Source organism: Salvia miltiorrhiza, chromosome 2, assembly GCF_028751815.1.
Source record: "Salvia miltiorrhiza cultivar Shanhuang (shh) chromosome 2, IMPLAD_Smil_shh, whole genome shotgun sequence".
In the NCBI taxonomy this organism is placed as follows: Eukaryota; Viridiplantae; Streptophyta; class Magnoliopsida; order Lamiales; family Lamiaceae; genus Salvia; species Salvia miltiorrhiza.
In genome coordinates this window covers 19,566,311-19,588,781 of record NC_080388.1, presented here as the reverse complement: position 1 = coordinate 19,588,781, position 22,471 = coordinate 19,566,311, and the positions used below count along the sequence as shown (strand labels likewise).

Genomic DNA, 22,471 nt, shown 5'->3' with positions numbered 1-22,471 from the left:
AGTTGTAGAATTTATTATTACGGGACGAGCACAACAGTTCGATTATGGATTTTCTTATATTAGCCAAGTATGTAAAAAGCTGACCATTTCGAGGATGAGAAGAAGTGATGCTAAGCCAGATAAGGCAATAGCAGAATCAAGGAGATCGAGATGACAGATTAGAACAGATGACGTTTTCCGCGATAGCAGACTGAGATGACGACTAGTACAGAAGTAGCAACGACGTAGTATTACGGGATGTTTTATATCCGTTATTGCCCTGCAATTAGTATAAATTCTCGAAAGAGAAAATTTTCTTATATGTCTATACGACGATGACCAGAGAGTCCCTATGCTTGAGTAGAGCTTTGATCTGATGTTATGATGATAGACATGAAATATGTCTTTGACGTTGAGTTATGAGAATTGAGGAAATAATATGATGATTGAGTAAGAGTCTTATGATTTGTGAGTTATGAGAATTAGTTTTAAGGTTGATACATGTCCCCTTAGACTTTGCCGAGAAAGAGAAACAGATTGAAGAAAGAAATAGAGTTGATGATATGAGATGAGGCAATAAAACCGTAGCTGATTACGAACATCAGTTTCACGACTTGGTTTGGTATGCCACATATCGAGAAGAGATGAATGAGAAGATGCCAAAATTATTTCGATCAGGTTTGAGATAAGAGGTACGAGACGATTTAACGAGTCGGAGTGCGGTTATGCGTACTGAAGCATTAAAAGAGCATTTGATATAGATTTGGCAATGTAGCCAGAGAACGCGATTTAAGCTTCAGCACCCCGAACGAGTTAGAGCACTCGAATGTGCAATCCATCTTTTTCTGGACGAGGGCAAGAAGGAAAGAGAAATGAGACTGATTTATGCCTAATTGTTCTAATTTTGGGGGTTTACATGCGCATATTTTAAGTTAAATCTTTTGGAAATTGGTGCGTTTTATGGTTTGTTTTATGCTTTTCAGGAGATTTAGGTCTTATAGATGGAAGAGTGCGATTTTGGAGATTTTGGGGGTAAGAATGGTGTTTTTAGGCACACTTTGTTATGCAGAGCTGAACTTCTCTATGAAGGCCCATGCCAGAGTAGAGAAGCCCGCTTCAGAGTAGAGGAGTGCGCTCCAGAAGTCGCCAGTGAAATCCGCTCACGCCAGAGAAATGAGAAAGCCAGAGCGGAGAGCCAGAGGAATCGAGGCGAGCGAGGAATCGCCAGAGGAATCGAGGCGAGCGCGGAAATGCCAGAGGAATCGAGGTTAATAAAGTTTTAGGCGTTTTAGTTGTGTCGTTTTTACTTGCTTTATTTAATTTCCAGCGTTTATCGTTTTTGTTTTTACATTTCTTCCACTCGGTGCGTTTAATCCGTTTGTTCAGTGTTGTGCATGCAGGGACGCCGTAGTCTTAAAGGCAAATTGGTGTCTCCTTTGCATAGTACGAGCGAAGGGATTTTCAGGAAGAATAGTTGCAAGGGAGTGATCGGGGATGACAGAGCAGACGGTTCAAACTCCAGCTCTGACGGAGAAACACGTGACAGAACTGAAGATTTCTTCTCTGACTCTGAACCTGAAGTTCCAGAGCAGACTGTAGAAGAGGAAGAAGCCAGCTCTGCCAAGTCCTACTCTGATTCTGAACTACCAGAGCAGAGCGCAGGAGAGGAGGAACTAGATCCGCCAGCCAGCTCTGACTCTGAGCCTTCAGAGCAGCCAACGAAAGAGGACGCCAGCTCTGCCGATACAGAGCACACGACAGAAACGGCAAAACAAGCTAAGGAGGAAGAGGTCAGCTCCGCCAATTTCAGCCCTAGGCAGAAATTAAACAAGGAAAAGAAGGAGATGGCTCAAAACATGGAGTACATGGGAGACTTCACCAGGCCGGTGATTGGAGATACCAACACATCGGCAATCGTGCTCCCCACTGCTGTGAGAAACTACAATCTCAAACCCAATGACTCGAGTCTACTGCCGGTGTTTCATGGGATGCCAAGCGAGGACGCTCTGCAATTCATCCGAGATTTTTGCACACAAGTGCAAACGATTCCTCTGCTTAGCCTCACGGAGGACCAACTCAAGCTCAAGTGCTTTCCCTATGCACTTAAAGACCGGGCGAGGACGTGGATGCTAACTTTGCCGCCCAACTCTATCACTATATGGGGAGATGCTTGTGAAAAATTCATGTTGAAATACTACCCAAGTCACAAGACACAGGAGCTGAGAAAAATTCACCCAAGGAGCGGATGAGCCTTTGCATGAAGCTTGGGAGAGATATGAAGAACTCCTCCGTCAATGCCCTCAACATCAATTCACTAATGTTATGTTGATGCAGTTCTTCTACGATGGGTTAGTGCAAACTACCCAATTTATGGTGGACAGCACGGCAGGAGGAAACATAGCTCGGAAGACTGCGACAGATCTGAAAGAAATTTTCAAGACCTTGGCCGAAAGCTCCCAATAGAAGTCAGTCTGTGGACGGAGAGTGGAGGCTAGTGCCGTGACAAATCAGTTCGAGATGCAGCAGCAATTGGCTTCGATCATGCGAGAAATTCAACAGCTCAAGATGGAAAAGATGGAAAATTCTCCAAGTTCAGAGCTCAGCGCCGCCGATGACAACCCAGCCGAATCCAGCTCTGCCAATGTCAACTCCGCAGAACCCAGCCATGCAGTATGTTGAGCCGTGTGGTATCTGTGGAGATTTCAGCCATGGAGCTAATGAGTGCCATAGAATGGGAGAGTTTACTCCGGAAGGACAAGATGAGGTCTATGCAGCACAAGGATTCCAAACCTACAATCAAGTGCAGAACAGACCATATGGCCAGAATATGAATCAAGGTCCACAGAATATAGTTGGAGGATGGAGAGGTCAGCTGAATGTTGGATGAGGAAATCAAAATTTTGGGGGGAATCAATTCCGTCGACCACCCCATATGGGCTATCAACAACAACAACAGTATTTCCTACCACAGCAGGGGTCTTCTCAACCATACAGACCACAATACCAACAGCAGCAATCCATTCCGCAACAGAGTGCGCAGCCGATTCCACCACATAAATCCACGCTCGAAGAAACGTTGCAAGCCTTTATGGAGATCAGCAAACAAAGTATGGAGTCCCAAGCGTCTACAATCAAAAGGTTTGAAACAACGGTTGGACAACTTTCCGGTGCCTTGAATCAAATTCAACAACAACAGCAGCCCGGGAAGTTTCATGGCCAACCTGCTCAACCACATCAAGCTCCAGCTGTAACTGCTCTCCGCAGTGGTAAGATGTTGGATAACAAAGTGGATGTTCCAACACAAACCAGAGCAGAGGAACCGTCCCACCAGAGTAGAGCCGTTTCCTCTGGCTTTACCAGAACAGAGCTGCCGAACTCTGCTCAATCCAGAACAGAGCTGCCGAGCTCAGCTCTGCCCAGCTCGACTGATGAAGAAAAGGCAGACCAGCAAAAGGAAGGAGAGAAGGAGAAGGAGGTCAAGCTCCACAAAGCTTCTACACCTTATCGACCACCGATTCCCTTCCCGGGCAGATTGAGCAACGAGAAGCAGGACCAACAGTTCACCGACTTCTACAACATGCTTGCCAAGGTGAACGTGAATCTTCCTCTCCTTGATGTGATCAAAAAGGTCCCGGCATATGTGAAGTTTTTCAAGGAATTGGTCTCCAACAAGCGGAAGTTCGGAGACAATGAGAAGATTCTAGTCTCAGAAGTAGCAACCTCAATCATGCAACAATCCCTACCACCAAAGCAGCGCGATCCAGGTAGCTTTGTAATTAATATTGCTTTGGGAAATGGTAAGGAAGCCACGGGTATGTTAGATCTGGGAGCGGGAATTAATTTGATGCCTTACTCTATTTTTCAACAATTAGAGTTAGGTAATCTGAAATCCACTCGCATGTGTCTACAACTTGCTGATAGGTCCGTTAGGTACCCCCGTGGGATAGTAGAAGATATTCTGGTTAGAGTCGGGGATTTGATTATGCCCGTTGATTTCGTAGTGCTTGAGATTGGGGATGTGCATGAGAATGGTAGAGATCACACTCTGCTATTAGGAAGACCCTTTATGGCGACCACTAACACTTTGATTGATGTCAAAAATGGAACTATTAAAATGACAGTGTTAGGGGAATCAGTGTCTTTCTCGGTGCATGAAAATCGGGCTATGCCTTCTGCCAACTTTATGAATGAATGCTCATATATAGATGTTATTAATGGCTTGGTTGAGAAGGTATTTTTACAGGAGCAGGAATGCATGGAAGTGTACGCTGGATCAGCCGACATGGAGGAATTGGCTAGGGAAGTTGAAGAGTTCAGCGCTGCCCAGCCAGCTCTGCCCTTCAGCAATGCCCAGCTAGCTCTGCCCTTCAGCAATGCCCAGCCAGCTCTGCCCTTCAGTGATGCCCAACCAGCTCTGCCGAGCTCAGCGCTGGAACTGAAGGAACTTCCCGCCAATCTCAAGTATGTTTTTCTGGAAGAAGGCGAGGAGAAGCCAGTCATCATCTCGTCTACTCTGACTCTAGAGCAAGAAGCGGCGCTGCTCGATGTGTTGAAGAGAAACAAAGCAGCGCTGGGATGGAGCCTAGGTGACATACGTGGCATTAGCCCAGCCACATGCATGCACAGGATCAACCTAGAGGAAGGAGCTGCACCCAAGCGAGATGCCCAGCGACGCTTGAACCCTATGCTGATGGAGGTTGTGCGCAAGGAAATCCTTAAGCTTCTTGCCGAAGGGATTATCTACTCTGTCGCCGATAGTGAGTGGGTGAGCCTGGTGCATGTCGTGCCAAAGAAAGGAGGAATGACGGTTTTGCGCAATGACAAGATGGAGTTGGTGCCGACACGTCCTACCACGGGATGGCGGATGTGCGTCGACTACAGAAAACTCAATGCCGTCACCAAAAAGGATAATTTTCCCCTCCCTTTTGTTGATCAAATGTTAGATTGGTTGGCAGGGCATGATTTTTATTATTTTCTAGATGGTTTGTCAGGATACTACCAAATCGCAATCACACCGGAAGATCAAGTCAAGACTGCCTTCACCACGCCTTTTGGGACATTTGCATGGAAGAGGATGCCGTTCGGATTATGCAATGCACCCGAGACGTTTCAACGATGCATGATGTCCATATTCTCTGATATGATTGGTAAATTCGTGGAGGTTTTTATGGATGATTTTTCGGTTTTTGGGCAGTCCTTTCATGATTGTTTGACTAAGATTAATGTAGTGTTGCAAAGGTGTATTGAAAGTGGCCTAACCTTGAGTTGGGAAAAGAGTCATTTCATGGTTACTAGCGGGATTGTCTTGGGTCATGTGGTGTCTAAGCATGGACTAGAGGTCGACAGAGCCAAGGTGGAGGTAATCCAAAAGTTGCCACCCCCTATTGATGTCAAAGGGATTAGGAGTTTCTTAGGTCACGCCGGTTTTTACCGGCGTTTCATTAAAGATTTCTCTAAAATTAGCTAACCTCTATGCAAACTGCTAGCTCAGGATGTTCCTTTTAATTTCGATGACTCTTGCATGCACGCCTTTGAAACATTGAAACTTAAGTTGAGCTCTGCCCCGGTTGTGATTGCGCCTGATTGGTCATTGCCTTTTGAGATCATGTGTGATGCGTCTAACTCTGCTGTAGGAGCAGTGCTAGGTCAGCGTGTGGATAAAATGTTACGTGTGATTTACTATGCTAGTTTAACTCTGAATAGTGTACAAGTAAATTACACCACTACTGAAAAAGAGATGCTTGCTGTGGTCTTTGCCTTAGATAAATTTCGAGCATACATCATTGGATCTAAGGTCATTGTCCATAGTGACCATGCCGCGCTTCGATATTTGATGACAAAATCTCAAGCTAAAGCTCGTCTAATCCGTTGGGTCTTACTGTTACAAGAGTTTGATGTAGAGATCAGGGATAGGAAAGGGAGTGAGAATCACGTAGCTGACCACCTTTCCCGTTTGGATAATAATCTGATAGACTCGAGTCTTAATTGCATCCCTGAATCTTTTCATTTTGAGCATGCATATGCATTCACCCTTGACAAGTGCAGCTCTGCCGTGCTCTGCTCTGCCGACTCCAGAGCAGCCAGCTTCCCTCTGGCCAGCTCTGTCGAGCTCTGCTCTGCCGACTCCAGAGCAGCCAGCTTCCCTCTGGCCAGCTCTGCCGAGCTCTGCTTTGCCGACTCCAGAGCAGCCAGCTTCCCTCTGACCAGTTCCACCGACATCACCTCTACCAGCCTTGCCGAACTCAGCGCTGCTCAGTGCAGCCCTGCGAGCGCCGAGCCCTGGTATGCAGATATTGTCAATCACTTAGCTTGTGGTATTCTACGGCCGGAGCTGACGTCGCAGGAGAGAAAGAGATTTTTAGCTCAGTGCAGGCATTATTATTGGGAGATTCCTTACCTCTTCAAGCTTGGAAAGGACGATGTCATCCGACGGTGTGTGCCGGCAGAGGAATCAACAACAAGTGTTAAAAATGTGCCATGAAGATCATTGTGGTGGACACTTTGGGGGGCAGAAAACAGCTCATAAAATTCTTCAATCAGGTTTGTTTTGGCCTTCCGTTTTCAAAGATGCACACACTTTCACTCTTGCATGTGATCGGTGCCAGAGAGTAGGGAATATCTGAAGGAATATTAAACTGAATTAATGCTCCGTTTGCCCGATGATCGTTTCTTGGATTATTATTAATTTATCATACAACGATTAATCCCTAACATGCATCTATGAATTTAATTGCTGCACGTTGGAGTTCAGAAATACCTGAAGAATTCAGAAGAATTCGTCAAACTCGCAGCTGAACAGACCAGTCAGCTTCAAGCTTTCGTTTGAAGCCTCAAACGTCCTCAAATCGTATTCTGTCCAGAAATACGACTTCTTCGTCTTCGAGAGAGCTTTCCTTGGCCGCCTGTTTCGCCTGAATCGGAGTTCTGTGGAGGAAGGTATGGCCATTCTCCCGAATCTGCCAGAACTTAATTTCCTGCGAAAAATCTGACTCCAGCTCTAATCTTCTGAACTGTATCCCGGTCAGCTTTCACCGTTGGATGGACAACGTTCTATGAAAGTCCCAAGAGAGAAATAAGGCTCCACACGTTTCCCTGCGCCCCACAGCTCTCCAAAAACCTAATATTTTATCAGTGTGTTTTTCCTGAGAGCTGACAGCTGTATTTATAATAAAATAAATACGTCGGAGGCGCAGATTAGGTGTAGGAGGCGTGTTCTCTCTCTTCTTGGGCTAGGAGACTTTGGGCCAGTCCAGGGACCAAATACAAGGAATAAAGATGGGCCTCAAATAAATTAATTATCTATGGTCAGCCCAGACCATAATTAATTTATAAATATCAGTTCATTCCACTAGAGAACCAATATTGACTTACCCCTTTATTGCCGGTGATGAGTCGGGGCTTGTATTTAGACTTATTAAATCCTCGTATTTAAAATATCCGACATCCATTAATTAATTAGAGCTCTGACAGCTTAAATTAATTAATCTCTTTGTAATCCTTAAGCAGTACCACTCAAAACTTATTATTGCGCCTGAACTTAATCAACCTGCAGGGTTTAACGCAATAAACATTATTGAGCTCCTTAAGGGGATGTCATTATCCTCTATCGGATACGAGTACTAATACAGATAATCAAATATCATATATTAACCGCTATCACCCAAGATACAAAGTACTCAAGTTACTATATAACTCTCACCCATAGTAAATCAAAGTGATATACGAATCAACATATATATCTGAAATCTTATTAGTATTAAGATTTTATTAAGTCACCGAGATCTTGATTCTTCACTTAAGTCAGATAGAAGAATACATCTCACTGTGGTCCTATCAGTACGTTATGACGTACCAGTATAGACAAGTAGTCAAGACAAACTACTTCCATCTATACCGCAGCCTAAACCAATAACTTGTCCTAGAGTTATTTCGGCTGTGATCATATTATATCTCTTAAGGTTATTCCAATTATATGGTCTTCTGTGATCTACAACACACCATATAATCTACTTGTATAGAGATAAAGAACATACATATGCAATCATGAACACAATCAGATAGGAGATTAGATAGTGAACTTAGGAAACATTGTATACAAGCATAAAACGTTCTTGCTTTCAGTATACAAATCCAACAATCTCCCACTTATACTAAAGCAAACTTTTAGTATACATTGCGTCTATTTACCAATCACCTAACACTTCTCCCACTTATACTTAAAGTTTCCTAAGTGGGTGGCATCAACCGCATTCCCATCTTCCAATGACCATTTGCGATAAGCCTTTTGTGAAAAGATTAGTAGGTTTCTCCAATATGTGAGAATTTATTCTATGAGCACAAAAACCTCGATTTACGAATGATCATATAACTTGGTACTTACTCTCCATATGTTTGACCCCTTGTGGTTCTTGGATTCCTTAAAGTTTGCAACTGCACTTGAGTTATCACGAAGGTGATGCTCTCACGCAAACTAGGAATCACCTTTAGATCCTGGAGGTAGTGGTCAAACCAAAAGGTTTTACCTCCCAAGGAAAACACATAGCTCGAGGTAATTATTCTTTGTTCCGGTCAGCCTGGAAATCCGAAATCGTATAATCCAAAAAGGAACTAAACTGTCTAACTGGTAAACTATCCTTATTCTCTAATCATGAACTTGAGAATATAATTTACCACGGTTCAGTGTCCTTAGCTAGGACTATACTGATATTTTACAACTATGCTAACTGCATAGCAAATATAAGATCTCGTACATAGTAATCCATACATGAAGCTATCTACTGCGGAAACGTAGAATACTGCCTTCATTTTCTCAACCTCAACAGGCATCTTAAGACATAGTCTTTAGATAAAGGAACACCATATCTAAAAGGTAGCAATCCTTTCTTGGCGGTATGCATACTACAACGAGTATTGTCAGTATCAATGTAAGACACTCGAGATAAGCCCAACATCTTTTTCTAGTGATCCCTTATGACCTTGATCACAAAGATGTATACTGTACCTCCTTAGTCTTTCATCTGAGACTGTTCGGATAACCATTACTTTATGTCTTGACAATAGCTCCATATTGTCGCCAATTAGGAGGATATTATCTACATAAAATGCAAGATAAACCACATCACCGATGACACGAGAGCGATTGACACGAGATGCTTCTCTCCCTCCCTCACGTAACCTTCAGGTTGTTGCACATGGATGTCCTTACCTTTTCAAAGGTAATATAAATGACATCCATTTGCCAGACCTCGATGGTTTAAGTGAGCTGCTATGGGTAAAATGATCCGAATGTTCTGAGCATGGCACTGGCGAAAATATCATCATAACATATACCCTTACACTGGGCATAACTTTTCGCCACCAGTCTAGCTTTGAAAGCTACGACCTTGCTCATTCGGGCTTGTCATTATCTTGTATACTCACTTACAACCTAAGGCTTTACTGCCTCCTGGTAACAAGATTTTTCTAGTATACACCCATATTCTTAATGGATTGCTCCATTGAGGCGTGCCGGGAATCTACATTCTCGTCTTCCACTAATTTCAAGTAGATATCTTGGGTCGATTCTCTTATATTCACTACCAGGGACTGAATCCAAAGATCTTCCCAAGAACATAAATCGATCGGGTTGTCCCACAACCCTCCCACTACAATGGATCTGTGGTGGCACATGTGTGTCAACAGTGCGTGCAGTGTCTTGTGGTACAAAACTCTTGCACACTTGGCTTGGGTGATGGAATCGCCTGTCTAATGTCTTCAATTTGTTGAAGCACACTATCTGACTTGGATTAGTGATTACTCCCATAGTCCACTTCTAAGAATCGTGTGTCATTGCTAATAACCACCTTCTGATTCTTTAGGACTAATTGCAAAGATGCATAACTCATCATCGAACATATTTTTCCAAGAGTGACCTATTTCTTCTCTCCACTACACCATCTTATATAGGGATTACACGGTGTAGTAAACTGGGTTGGAATCCCAAACACTGACAATGAATCAGAAAAGATCATTCCTAACACATTATTGGCCCTTTATCCCCTTTGCCATGAATGACCCGATCTCCATCTTTTCCTCTATACAGGATTCACAGGTTCCAAATAGTACAACCTGGATTGAATCCAGTGTACTTATTTAGACACGAGCCTTTGGATCCTGTTAAGATAGATGTGACCTATTTCTAGGGTATCAATATATGTGTAAGATCCTCATGAGAGATTAGCCTTAACTTTTCTCTTTCTTTTGTTCGATGATGTAAATGCAATATAAAGGTATTTTGTAGACAAGTTATAGTATGAAAAGAGATGTTCAAAATATACCAGAATAGACAACTTTGTCATTTCTTATGATAGAAATGTTTAGCCCTATTTTGTGATGAATCTCTGGGTGTTTACGTGTTATATTGACTTTTATTTTGGTCTCTTTCACTTAAGAGTTGAATGATTTGAGCTTTTGTGCTAATTTTGTTGTCTCAGGATTTTGTGCTCACATTGATTGATATGTGAACAAAATTAAAGTCAGAATTTAGTTGAATGGTCTGAAGACGAATCAAAGTTCGTCTCGATACGAGTTCGTAGGCGAAAACGGATCTAAAATCCGACTTGAAACGAGGGAGAACGGACCAAAACAAAAACGCTGCGCATTGCAGTCTGCGAAAGGCATACACGGCGGCGCCGTGCCACGGCGCGCGCCGTGCACGGCGGCCGCCGTCCCACGGCGCCGCCGCCTCTGTTCAGATCCGAAAGTACGATTTTTCGATTAAAAACCCCTTTCTAGGGTTTTACTTTATCATTCTCGTCTCCAGCAGCCTCCATAGGCGATTTTCACCTCTTTCTTAAGGTTTTTAGAGTTCCACAACACTTACTTTCAATCTTGGATTCATTGGATTGCTTTGGATGTCAATTAACACTTCATCGGATTGGTTTTCCTTGGATTGCTATGTTTTGTAAGAACTCCCTTTGATTCTCTTTGTTTATGAATCCCTTGGTTATTTAAGTCTTTGTTTCTTGTCTTTAATGAATATGATGATTGAAGATTATTGTTGTTGATTCTATATTCTCTTGGTTTTATGAATCTTTTGGTTAATTGAGTTTTGTGTTTTATGTATTTGATGAATGTGAAGATTGAAGTTCATTGTTGTTGATTCTAGATTCTCTTGGTTTTCTAAATCCTTTGGTTTATTTGAATCTTTATTTTGTGTTTTGATTAATATGATGATTGGAGATAATTGTTGTTGAGTTTAGATAATCTACGTGATTCGTAGTTTGTTGCTATTGTTTACCCTTTTCCTTTCTTGTTGATGAATATTTAGAGATTTCTTTTATGGAGATTAAGATTTTCTTGCATTCGAATCTTATGCTTGATTGAGTTTCTTGCCTAGGTAGTTATTAATCTTTGATGTTTACAAGTTTATGATCGTTTGGTTTAGTGTTGGAGTTGGAAACTCTAGTTGATTTCGTTAATGTTCAAATGCCATGTTCTAGTTAGTTCGTCGTTGAGTTGCTTGTGAAATTCTCTTTGATTGTGTGTGTTTGCTTAACATTCATTTGATTAAATGTTAATATGTTATTTCGCCTAGATAATCGTTGTTTATGGTGTTGAATTGATGATTGCTTTCTAGATTGCTAGTTTAGAACCCTAGCTTTGTTTGCCTTCTTGCATTCTTATTGGCTTTCTATCTTTTGCCTAGTTAACTTTATATGCTTTATTTTAATTACGCATTAGTTAATCGGAGAGAAAGTGTCAGACCCAAACTTCTGATTAGAGTGTTTAGGTTTATTTCATGTTTTCTGTGCGTAGCATGATCAAAGCCCTGTTTAGCCTTCCTTGAGAGACGACTTGGATTAGCTTATTACACTAGGACGACCTCGTACGATTGCGAGTCAATCCATTAGGTGTTTTGGGTTGAGTCAAATTTTGGCGCCGTTGCCGGGGAAGGCTTTAGGCATTTGATTGTGTTGCATTGTTTTCCGTGTTTATTTTTGTTTATTTCTTTTGACTCGGTTATTTTCTCCCTCCGGTGCGTTTTATTTGTTTGTTCGTGTTGTGTATGCAAGGACGTAGAAGCTTGAAGAGAAAGCTTGCACCTAACTACGACAACATTCATCGACCTCGGGAGGTTCTTTCAAGCCTGGAGAAGGAGTCCGAGTCCAGTTCGAGAAGTTTTGTGGAATCACAGTTTCGAGAGAAAAATTGTGAAGAGAGAATTGCTTCCAATCCCATTCTGGAAGCTTTTGAGGAGACACTTTCAGTGCATTCTGAAAAAGAAGAAGAAGCTTGGCCCAATCCTGACCAAGAAGCAATGGCGGAGCAGAATGTTCAGTACATGGGAGATTTTTCCAGGCCAGTTATTGGGAGCACTAGCACGTCAGCTATAGTGCTTCCCACGGCGGTCCGAAATTACAATCTGAAGCCCAACGATTCAAACCTGCTGCCGCTCTTTTATGGGATGCCGAGTGAGGATGCTTTACAGTTCATCCGTGACTTCGGCACTCAAGTGCAGACCTTCCCACTATTGGAACTCACCGAGGATCAGTTGAGACTCAAGTGCTTAACTTATGCACTCAAGGACCGGGCTAGAACGTGGTTGTTGTCCCTGCCGCCGAACTCCATCACTACATGGGGAGAGGCGTGTGAGAAGTTTATGCTCAAGTACTACCCTAATCACAAGACTCAAGAGATTAGGAGCCAAATAATGAACTTCATACAAGGAGCTGACGAGCCTCTCCACGAGGCTTGGGAGAGATTCCAAGAGCTCCTCCGCCAGTGCCCACAGCACCAGTTAGCACCCGTCATGTTGATGCAGTTCTTCTATGACGGATTGATACAGACGGCACAGTTTATGGTGGACAGTACAGCAGGGGGCAACATTGCCCGGAAGACAGCTGATGAGCTCAAGGAGATTTTCAACATACTTGCAGCGAGTTCTCAACAGAAATCAGCTAGAGGAAGGAGGGTTGAAGCCAATGCAGTAGCTCCCAACAATGAGCTTCAGAAGCAAGTAGCAGAATTGATGAGGCAAGTTCAGCACCTCAAGATGAACCAGGCAGAAGCCCCACCAGTTCACGCGCCACCAGCAGAAGGATGTGGAATTTGTGGCGATTTTGGTCATGGAACCAACGCGTGCCATCGCATGGGGGGATTCACACCTGAAGGAGAAGCAGAGGTCTATGCTGCTCAGAGCTATCCGGGGAGGCCTCAATTTGAACAGAGGCCTATCTTTAATCAAGGGCAACAAAGCTCCAATTCGGGTTGGAGAGCTCAGCAGCAGAACTACACTCAAGCTTATCAGCAGCAGCAGCCCCCGCAGTATCAGCAGTATCAACAATTCCCTATGCAACAAGGGAATTTTCAGCAGCAGCAGCAATACCAGAATGCCTCCCAACAGTGTCAGAAGCAAGCTCAACCGCAGAAGCCGTCTCTCGAGGACACCATGCAGTCCTTCATGGAGATGACCAAACAGAACATGGAGTCTCAGAGTGCTACCATCAAGCGCCTCGAGACTACAGTTGGGCAACTTACAGGAGCCCTAAATCAGCTGCAGCAAGAACAGCCAACTGGGAAGTTCCTAAACCAGGACAAACAGCCGCGTCAAGCTCATGCCGTGGCGGTAATCAAGGAAACTACCCCAATAACCACGGGGAAATGGAGAAGCAGAACCGTGCAAGCAATCAAGGCAACCCAATGCCCCAGTGAGCCACTGCCACCTGTCACTGTTGCACCAGACCAACCACCACCCAAGCAAGGAGATCCAGGTAGCTTTATCATTGATATTAGCTTAGGAGGGGTTGAAAAGGTCTTGGGAATGCTTGATTTGGGCGCGGCAGTCAATTTGATGCCGCTTGATATTTTTGAGAGGTTGGGAAATAAAGAGCTGAAATGCACGAACATTAAGATAGAACTAGCTGACGGCTCCATTAGCAGCCCACGAGGCCTTGTCGAGGATGTTGAGGTAGTCGTGAGGGGGATTAGTGTTTTAGCTGACTTTGTTGTACTTGATGTGGGAAAAGGGATTAGAGGCGAGAATGGGCATCTCGTGCTACTTGGCCGACCCTTTATGGCTACCACCCATACTCGCATCGATGTGGGTACGGGAACTGTAAGTATGGTAGGGGCAGGTAGAGCGGTAACATTCTTAGTTTTTGATAAAAAACCTACTACCCCCACTTCCTTAATTCAAATCTGCTCTTATGTTGAAACATTTGATGCTTTGGATGAGGATTGTATTGTGCAGGAATTCCTTAATAAGTTTCAGGAGGAGGACGAGATTGTGGAGGAATTCCTTGCTACCTTGCAGGATGAAGCTGACATTGAGCAGGAATCTCTGGATAAGCTGCACGAGGAAGGTGATATTGAGCAAGGCTTTCTGTGTGCCTTGCTCCTAGAAGAGAAGCTTGATGAGGTTGGGTCATTCAATCTCGTGGGATGTGTGGATAGAGGGCCATCCCAGAATACGAGCATGGAGGACTCATTTGGGGGACCCGCAGCTACAATTCAAGAAGATGTGTTTACAAGGGCGCTAAGGCAGCTGGATCTTCAATCGGATTTTGGTTAAGGGGTTCTCTTAGTCGGGCTGGCGACTTAAAAACTAGCGCTGCATGGGAGGCAACCCATGTTTTCTTGCTTTTTCTTGTTTCGTTTTTCTTTCGTTTTGTTTGTGTTGTGTTTTGTTGCTTCTGCTGTTTGGTGCAGGTTGTTGCGTTGGAGACTGCTTGTTCTATGGATGAGAGAGAGGCAGACATCGTGGGACACTACAGACTCACCACTGGATCGGTATTTAGGGAAGTTTCCTCTTTCACCTCTCTTTTTGTTTGCACTGAGGACAGTGCCAGATTTTAAGTGGGGGGGGGGGGTGTTTGTTGGTAGTTGTGAATCCTGTGGGTGTCTTTTTGTTGTGTTCTTGGGCTTTCTTGTGTGGGGCAAATGGTCTCCTTTATCTTGATTGTTGTTTGGCTTCAAGTAATAATGCACACTTTGATGATTTGTTCACAAGTAAATTTCATGCTTTGTGTTGGCTTGGTTGCTATCTTTGTCTCTCAGGCTATGCATATTCCTCTCTTGATGTAAGTTGTTTAATGTTTTGGATGCAACACCCTTATGAGCTATTCTTCACGTGATTTGTCCGGTAGATGCTAGAGGGAGTGTTTTCATTGTGATAGCCTACGATCTTATCCCTTGAGTTTGAATGTTGGTTTGTTGTGAAGTTTTCTATAGCTTTCGGTCTCTGCTCCTCTGACAGTAGTGTTATGAGCATGGAAAACCACGTGAGAACATTTTGGATTACCTCCAAAAGTGTTGATCTCACGAAAGTTGGCCCATCTATTGAGAATGGAATAACATCACCTTTAAAAGAAAGATGTATAAAATTTGATTTGGTTTGATTGTTTATCATCTTCAAGGAAAATGGGATTTGATTATAAAGGCAATCACATTAGGGAATTCACCTCTAGCGGAGAATTGGGTCTGATCGGATTGAATTGTATCATGTGGTTGTTGCTTCTTAAAATCTTAACAATGAACATCTCGTGAGGAATGTGAAAGGCTAAGAGACTTAGATTGGTTGGAGATGTGAATGGTGAGGAAGTTTTCTTGTGAACTATCTTTTGGTGTCGTGACTTTGCTTGAGGACAAGCAAAGGATCAAGTGTGGGGGGGTTGTTTAGCCCTATTTTGTGATGAATCTCTGGGTGTTTACGTGTTATATTGACTTTTATTTTGGTCTCTTTCACTTAAGAGTTGAATGATTTGAGCTTTTGTGCTAATTTTGTTGTCTCAGGATTTTGTGCTCACATTGATTGATATGTGAATAAAATTAAAGTCAGAATTTAGTTGAATGGTCTGAAGACGAATCAAAGTTCGTCTCGATACAAGTTCGTAGGCGAAAACGGATCTAAAATCCGATTTGAAACGAGGGAGAACGGACCAAAACAAAAACGCTGCGCATTGCAGTCTGCGAAAGGCATACACGGCGGCGCCGTGCCACGGCGCGCGCCGTGCACGGCGGCCGCCGTCCCACGGCGCCGCCGCCTCTGTTCAGATCCGAAAGTACGATTTTTCGATTAAAAACCCCTTTCTAGGGTTTTACTTTATCATTCTCGTCTCCAGCAGCCTCCATAGGCGATTTTCACCTCTTTCTTAAGGTTTTTAGAGTTCCACAACACTTACTTTCAATCTTGGATTCATTGGATTGCTTTGGATGTCAATTAACACTTCATCGGATTGGTTTTCCTTGGATTGCTATGTTTTGTAAGAACTCCCTTTGATTCTCTTTGTTTATGAATCCCTTGGTTATTTAAGTCTTTGTTTCTTGTCTTTAATGAATATGATGATTGAAGATTATTGTTGTTGATTCTATATTCTCTTGGTTTTATGAATCTTTTGGTTAATTGAGTTTTGTGTTTTATGTATTTGATGAATGTGAAGATTGAAGTTCATTGTTGTTGATTCTAGATTCTCTTGGTTTTCTAAATCCTTTGGTTTATTTGAATCTTTATTTTGTGTTTTGATTAATATGATGATTGGAGATAATTGTTGTTGAGTTTAGATAATCTACGTGATTCGTAGTTTGTTGCTATTGTTTACCCTTTTCCTTTCTTGTTGATGAATATTTAGAGATTTCTTTTATGGAGATTAAGATTTTCTTGCATTCGAATCTTATGCTTGATTGAGTTTCTTGCCTAGGTAGTTATTAATCTTTGATGTTTACAAGTTTATGATCGTTTGGTTTAGTGTTGGAGTTGGAAACTCTAGTTGATTTCGTTAATGTTCAAATGCCATGTTCTAGTTAGTTCGTCGTTGAGTTGCTTGTGAAATTCTCTTTGATTGTGTGTGTTTGCTTAACATTCATTTGATTAAATGTTAATATGTTATTTCGCCTAGATAATCGTTGTTTATGGTGTTGAATTGATGATTGCTTTCTAGATTGCTAGTTTAGAACCCTAGCTTTGTTTGCCTTCTTGCATTCTTATTGGCTTTCTATCTTTTGCCTAGTTAACTTTATATGCTTTATTTTAATTACGCATTAGTTAATCGGAGAGAAAGTGTCAGACCCAAACTTCTGATTAGAGTGTTTAGGTTTATTTCATGTTTTCTGTGCGTAGCATGATCAAAGCCCTGTTTAGCCTTCCTTGAGAGACGACTTGGATTAGCTTATTACACTAGGACGACCTCGTACGATTGCGAGTCAATCCATTAGGTGTTTTGGGTTGAGTCAAGAAACACCACTATCAAAAATGACATGTGATCCTTCTATTCAAAATTTTGAAACATGATAAGGAACTCTAAAAAAAAACTAAACTATGTCTTTAGAACTCAAAGACAAGTCTTCAATTGCAACAACTGCGACTCTAGCCACGTTGCCTATGAAGACAATCATCTCATCACTTCTCAGCTTCCTTGTCAGCTTATAAAAGGCCATGCAAGGTGTAACAATCATTATCAGTTTCTCTCGTTATCCACTACTCACAACTGAGTAGAAAATGAGCTGATATGTCTCAGTTACTATAGCAAGTGAAGTACCTTAACCCTTTGCCTTGAGTATTGAAAGAAGAAATCTCCAATACCCAATCTTATCACACCACTACTCCCACTATTTCCCTTGTCTTTCTTGCCCCTTGGACCCTTTTTTCTTCCGTCATTCGACGAAGAAGATGGCTCTCATTTGGCAATAACAAGTGCTTGCACATCTCTTTCCCACAACTTCCTTAGTCGTAATTAGAGCATTCAACAACTTAAAAGAAGTATTATCTTTCTTGCTCATAACAGCATTGAGGCGGAAGTTCTTAATTAAAAGACTTGGGAAGAGAGTTCAGGATAATATCGACTTTTGCCTCACCGTCGATACTCCTACTGAGCAAGTCAAGCCCGTCAAAATTTGCATGACATGCTCGTGCACTGAGCTGTGCTCACTCATAAAAATAACAAGATTACTCTTATCAAATTTAAATGGGCAGCTCAGTCCGACTCTCCGAACACTTCCTTGAGATTCAGCATGATGCCAATAGCATCATCCATGCCCTGATGTTGGAGCTACAATGTTTGTGACATTATACTCATAATATAGCATATAGCCACATTATTCGTCTTATGCCACCTTTTATGTAATTCCTTTTTCTCATCAGTTGACTCATTGTTCGGACCATAAGAACGTGGAGTAGTAAGCAACACAAAAATTGTGTTTAATTTGTGATAAAGATAAAAATCCAAAACTGCGTTTCCATTTTATATATATGTGGACCGGTTAAATGACTTTGTGCAAGAATAAATAAACAATAAGAGACATAGACATATCTGAAAGTAACGAACATAAAGCACATAGTTCGTAACAATAATATTGTAACCTTTTGATAAAACAATATTAATGAAACCTCCAACGGCTCAAAGAATTCCATGTGCAAGCCACGTGGGGTGGACAGTTACACACGAACTCCTCAACCAGACTATTCATCTAGTCATTTAATTTCCATGTCAACTTAACCTTTTGACAAAAGAAATTAATAGTTGGCACCTTGACTAGACCATATCATCATCAAGAAGGGACTCCATGGGGGAGTTGTACATTGTACTTGATATGATATCTAAGCAATGACCACATTTTAACCTTGTCGAAATTGACATACTCACTCGGACCATGTCGCTTTCAATTTAATTTTCTTGGTTATCTTATTTAATACCATTCTCCAAAGTACTTGTGAAAATTACACAAGTAAGCCACGTGGGGTGGACCGTTACTGCATAACTCCACTACTTTAATGGTTTAAATATTTTTTATAGAAACCTCTTCTGACAAACTTATGAGAAACAAATACGAAGTAAGCCACGTGGGGTGGACCGTTACTCATATTGCTAAACACTTTGTCTAGAGACCGCATGTGGAGGTCTATATAATTTTAAGAATAAAAATTATTTCAAAATAACCACAATCTAACTTTGAAATTAAATTTTCGAATTTGACATACTCACTTGGACCATGCCGCATTCAATTTAATTTCTTAGTTATCTTATTTAATTCCATCCTCTAAAGTACTCGTGAAAATTATACAAGTAAGCCACGTGGGGTGGACCGTTACTGCATAACTCCCACTACTTTAATGATTTTAAATATTTTTATAGAAACCTCATCTGACAAACTTATGAAAAACAAATACGAAGTAAGCCACGTGGGGTGGACCGTTACTCATATTGCTAAACACTTTGTCTAGAGACCGCTTGTGGAAATCTAAATAATTTTTAATCATCCATAAAATTATTAAGCTTAGTCTTTTTTTCTTTCAAAAGGTTTGTACATGCTCAAGCACATAATCCTAATCATGCTTTTCTAGAACGCAACATGTAAGACATGCTCGCAGAATTCTAAAACATGCTTAAGAAAACGATAAACCTACTATCATGCTTGTCTAAGCGCAGTTAATAAAACATATTAACAAGCAGAGACGAACAAAAGTAGGTAAAGAGCATAGGGGATTAACACCACGACATGCAAAGAACAGAAATAAATAATAAAGTTCTTCGTGACCCATTCGTGGAATCCAACATTTCTAATCTACTACAAAGAACAGAAAAGAAATAAAATTCAAAAACGTAAACTCGGCCCGAAAAGCTTCAAACAGGCCCGTCTTTGAAACTAGGGTTTGGGCCCCCTAGGGTTTGAAACACGCCCGATTCTCCGCTAGGGGTGAATTTCCTAATGCAATTTCCTTTACAATCATATCTCATTCCTTTTTCACATTCTTACATTTTTTTCACATTTCACTTTCTCTTTTTTTTTTTTTGGGGTCAAGTTATTTTCGCTCTCAATAGACGGACCATAATTCACGAGATTGGACTTTTGGAGGTGATCCAAAATATTCTCGTGTGGTTTCCCATGCTCATAATGAAGCCATTAGAGGAGCAGAGACCCAGATCTATCAAAAACTCAACAACCAACCAAACAATTCAACACAGAGAATGATATTAGGAATTTGCACTGAAAACACTCCCCCTAGCTTCTACCGGACAAATCACCTCAAAAGTTGCTCATCAGGGTGTTGCACCAAAGCCTTAAACTAATTACACTTCATTGGGAACAAATCAATCAAGAAAAACGAGGATAACAAACAACACAGACACAATCCAGAATCGCCAATGAATCACTATCAACATGCGATGCACTTAAAAACAAGCAAGAAAACAAGGCAAGGGGACCATTCGCCCCAACACAAGAAAGCCCAAGGACACAACAAGAAGACACCCACAGGATTTACAAATACCAACAAACGCCCCCCCCCCCCACACTTAAAATTTGGCACTGTCCTCAGTGCAACAAAAAGAGGGGTGAAAGAGGAAACTTCCCTAAATACCAATCCAGTGGTGAGTCTGTAGTGTCCCACGATGTCTGCCTGTCTCTATCCGCTCAAACTATCATTCCCAAGCACCAACCTGCACAAACACAAGAAACAACAGAAACACAACTCAAACAAAGCAAGAGAAAAACAAGAGCAAAGAATAAAGCAAGAAAAACATGGGTTGCCTCCCATGCAGCGCTAGTTTTAAAGTCGCCAGCCCGACTAAGATGGGTCCTTAACCAAAACCCCATTGAAGCTCCATCTGCCTTAGCATCTTTGTACACATATCTCTTTCGATCGCAGCTGCGGGCCCTCCAGGTGAGCGTTCAACGCTCATATCATAAGATGATCTCCTTTCTACACATTCTTGGGGACCGAGTGGAACTACCTCATCAAACTTCTCTTCCAGTGGCAGGGCAAGCAGAAAGCCCTGCTCTACATCCTCATCCTCTTGCAGCTTATCGATAAACTCCTGCTCAATGTCAGCCCCATCCTGCAGGTTAGCAAGGGATTCCTCCTCGATCTCGTCCTCCTCCTGTAACTGATTAAGGAATTCCTGCACAATATAATCCTCATCCAAAGCATCAAATGTTTCAACATAAGAGCAGATTTGAATTAAGGGAGTGGGGGTAGTAGGTCTTCTATCAAAAACTGAGAATGTGACCGCTCTACCTGCCCCTACCATACTTACAGTTCCCGTACCCACATCGATGCGAGTATGGGTGGCAGCCATAAAGGGTCGGCCAAGTAGCACGAGATGCCCATTCTCGCCTCTAATCCCTTTTCCCACATCAAGGACAACAAAATCAACCAAGACACTAATCCCCCTCACAACAACCTCAACATCCTCAACAAGGCCCCGTGGACTACTAATAGAGCCGTCAGCTAGCTCTATCTTCAAATTCGTGCCTTTCAGCCTTTTATTACCCAATTTTTCAAAAATATCAAACGGCATCAAATTGACTGCCGCGCCCAAATCAAGCATCCCAAACACCTTTTCAACCCCACCTAAGCTAATATCCAAAATAAAGCTACCTGGATCTCCTTGCTTGGGTGGTGATTGGTCTCGTGCAACAGTGACGGGTGGCCATGGCTCACTGGGGCATTGGGTAGCCTTGATTGCCTGCACAGTTTTGCTTCTCCATCTCCCCATGGTTATTGGGGCCTCGTCCTTGACTACCTCGATGGCATGAGCTTGATGCGGCTGTTGATCCTGGTTTGGGAACTTCCCCGTTGGCTGTCCTTGCTGCAGCTGATTCAATGCTCCAGTTAGCTGCCCAACTGTAGTCTCGAGGCGCTTGATGGTAGCACTCTGAGACTCCATGTTCTGTTTGGTCATCTCCATAAAGGACTGCATGGTGTCCTCGAGAGACGGCTTCTGCGGTTGAGCTTGCTTCTGAAACTGTTGAGGAGCATTCTGGTATTGCTGCTGCTGCTGAAAATTCCCTTGTTGCATAGGGAACTGTTGATACTGCTGATACTGCGGGGGCTGCTGCTGCTGATAAGCTTGATTGTAGTTCTGCTGCTGAGCTCTCCAACCCGAATTGGAGCTTTGTTGCCCTTGATTAAAGCTGGGCCTCTGTTCAAATTGAGGCCTCCCCGGATAGCCCTGAGCAGCATAGACTTCTGCTTGTCCTTCAGGTGGGAATTCGCCTATTCGATGGCATGCGTTAATTCCATGGCCAAATTCGCCACATATTCCACATCCTTCTGCTGGTGGCGCGTGAACTGGTGGGGCTTCTGCCTGGTTCATCTTGAGGTGCTGAACTTGCCTCATCAATTTTGCTACTTGCTTCTGAAGCTCATTGTTGGGAGCTACTGCATTGGCTTCAACCCTCCTTCCTCTAACTGATTTCTGTTGAGAGCTCGCTGCAAGTGTGTTGAAAATCTCCTTGAGCTCATCAGCTGTCTTCCGGGCAATGTTGCCCCCTGCTGTACTGTCCACCATAAACTGTGCCGTCTGAATCAATCCGTCATAGAAAAACTGCATCAACATGACGGGTGCTAACTGGTGCTGTGGGCACTGGCGGAGGAGCTCTTGGAATCTCTCCCAAGCCTCGTGGAGAGGCTCGTCAGCTCCTTGCATGAAGTTCATTATCTGGCTCCTAATCTCCTGTGTCTTGTGGCTAGGATAGTACTTGAGCATGAACTTCTCACATGCCTCTCCCCATGTGG

At 42.6% G+C, this 22,471-nt stretch overlaps 1 protein-coding gene across 1 annotated transcript; it reads left to right on the top strand.

Annotated features, from left to right (window-relative positions):
• The first annotated feature begins 2,496 nt into the window (after positions 1-2,496).
• LOC131008103 (predicted GPI-anchored protein 58) lies at positions 2,497-6,182 on the top strand. Its single transcript, XM_057935001.1, has 3 exons — positions 2,497-2,649; positions 4,211-4,440; positions 6,020-6,182. Exons 1-3 carry the CDS (start codon positions 2,497-2,499, stop codon positions 6,180-6,182), a joined length of 546 nt encoding a protein of 181 aa, XP_057790984.1.
• The last annotated feature ends 16,289 nt before the right edge of the window (positions 6,183-22,471 follow it).

Bases quoted from the DNA above. Each gene is read 5' to 3' on its own strand.
- LOC131008103 (XM_057935001.1), top strand. From the start codon at position 2,497: ATGCAGCAGCAATTGGCTTCGATCATGCGAGAAATTCAACAGCTCAAG. The intron at 2,650-4,210 runs GTATGTTGAGCC...TTGGTTGAGAAG, and splicing joins CCGCAGAACCCAGCCATGCA to GTATTTTTACAGGAGCAGGA. The intron at 4,441-6,019 runs GTATGTTTTTCT...ACCCTTGACAAG, and splicing joins GAACTTCCCGCCAATCTCAA to TGCAGCTCTGCCGTGCTCTG.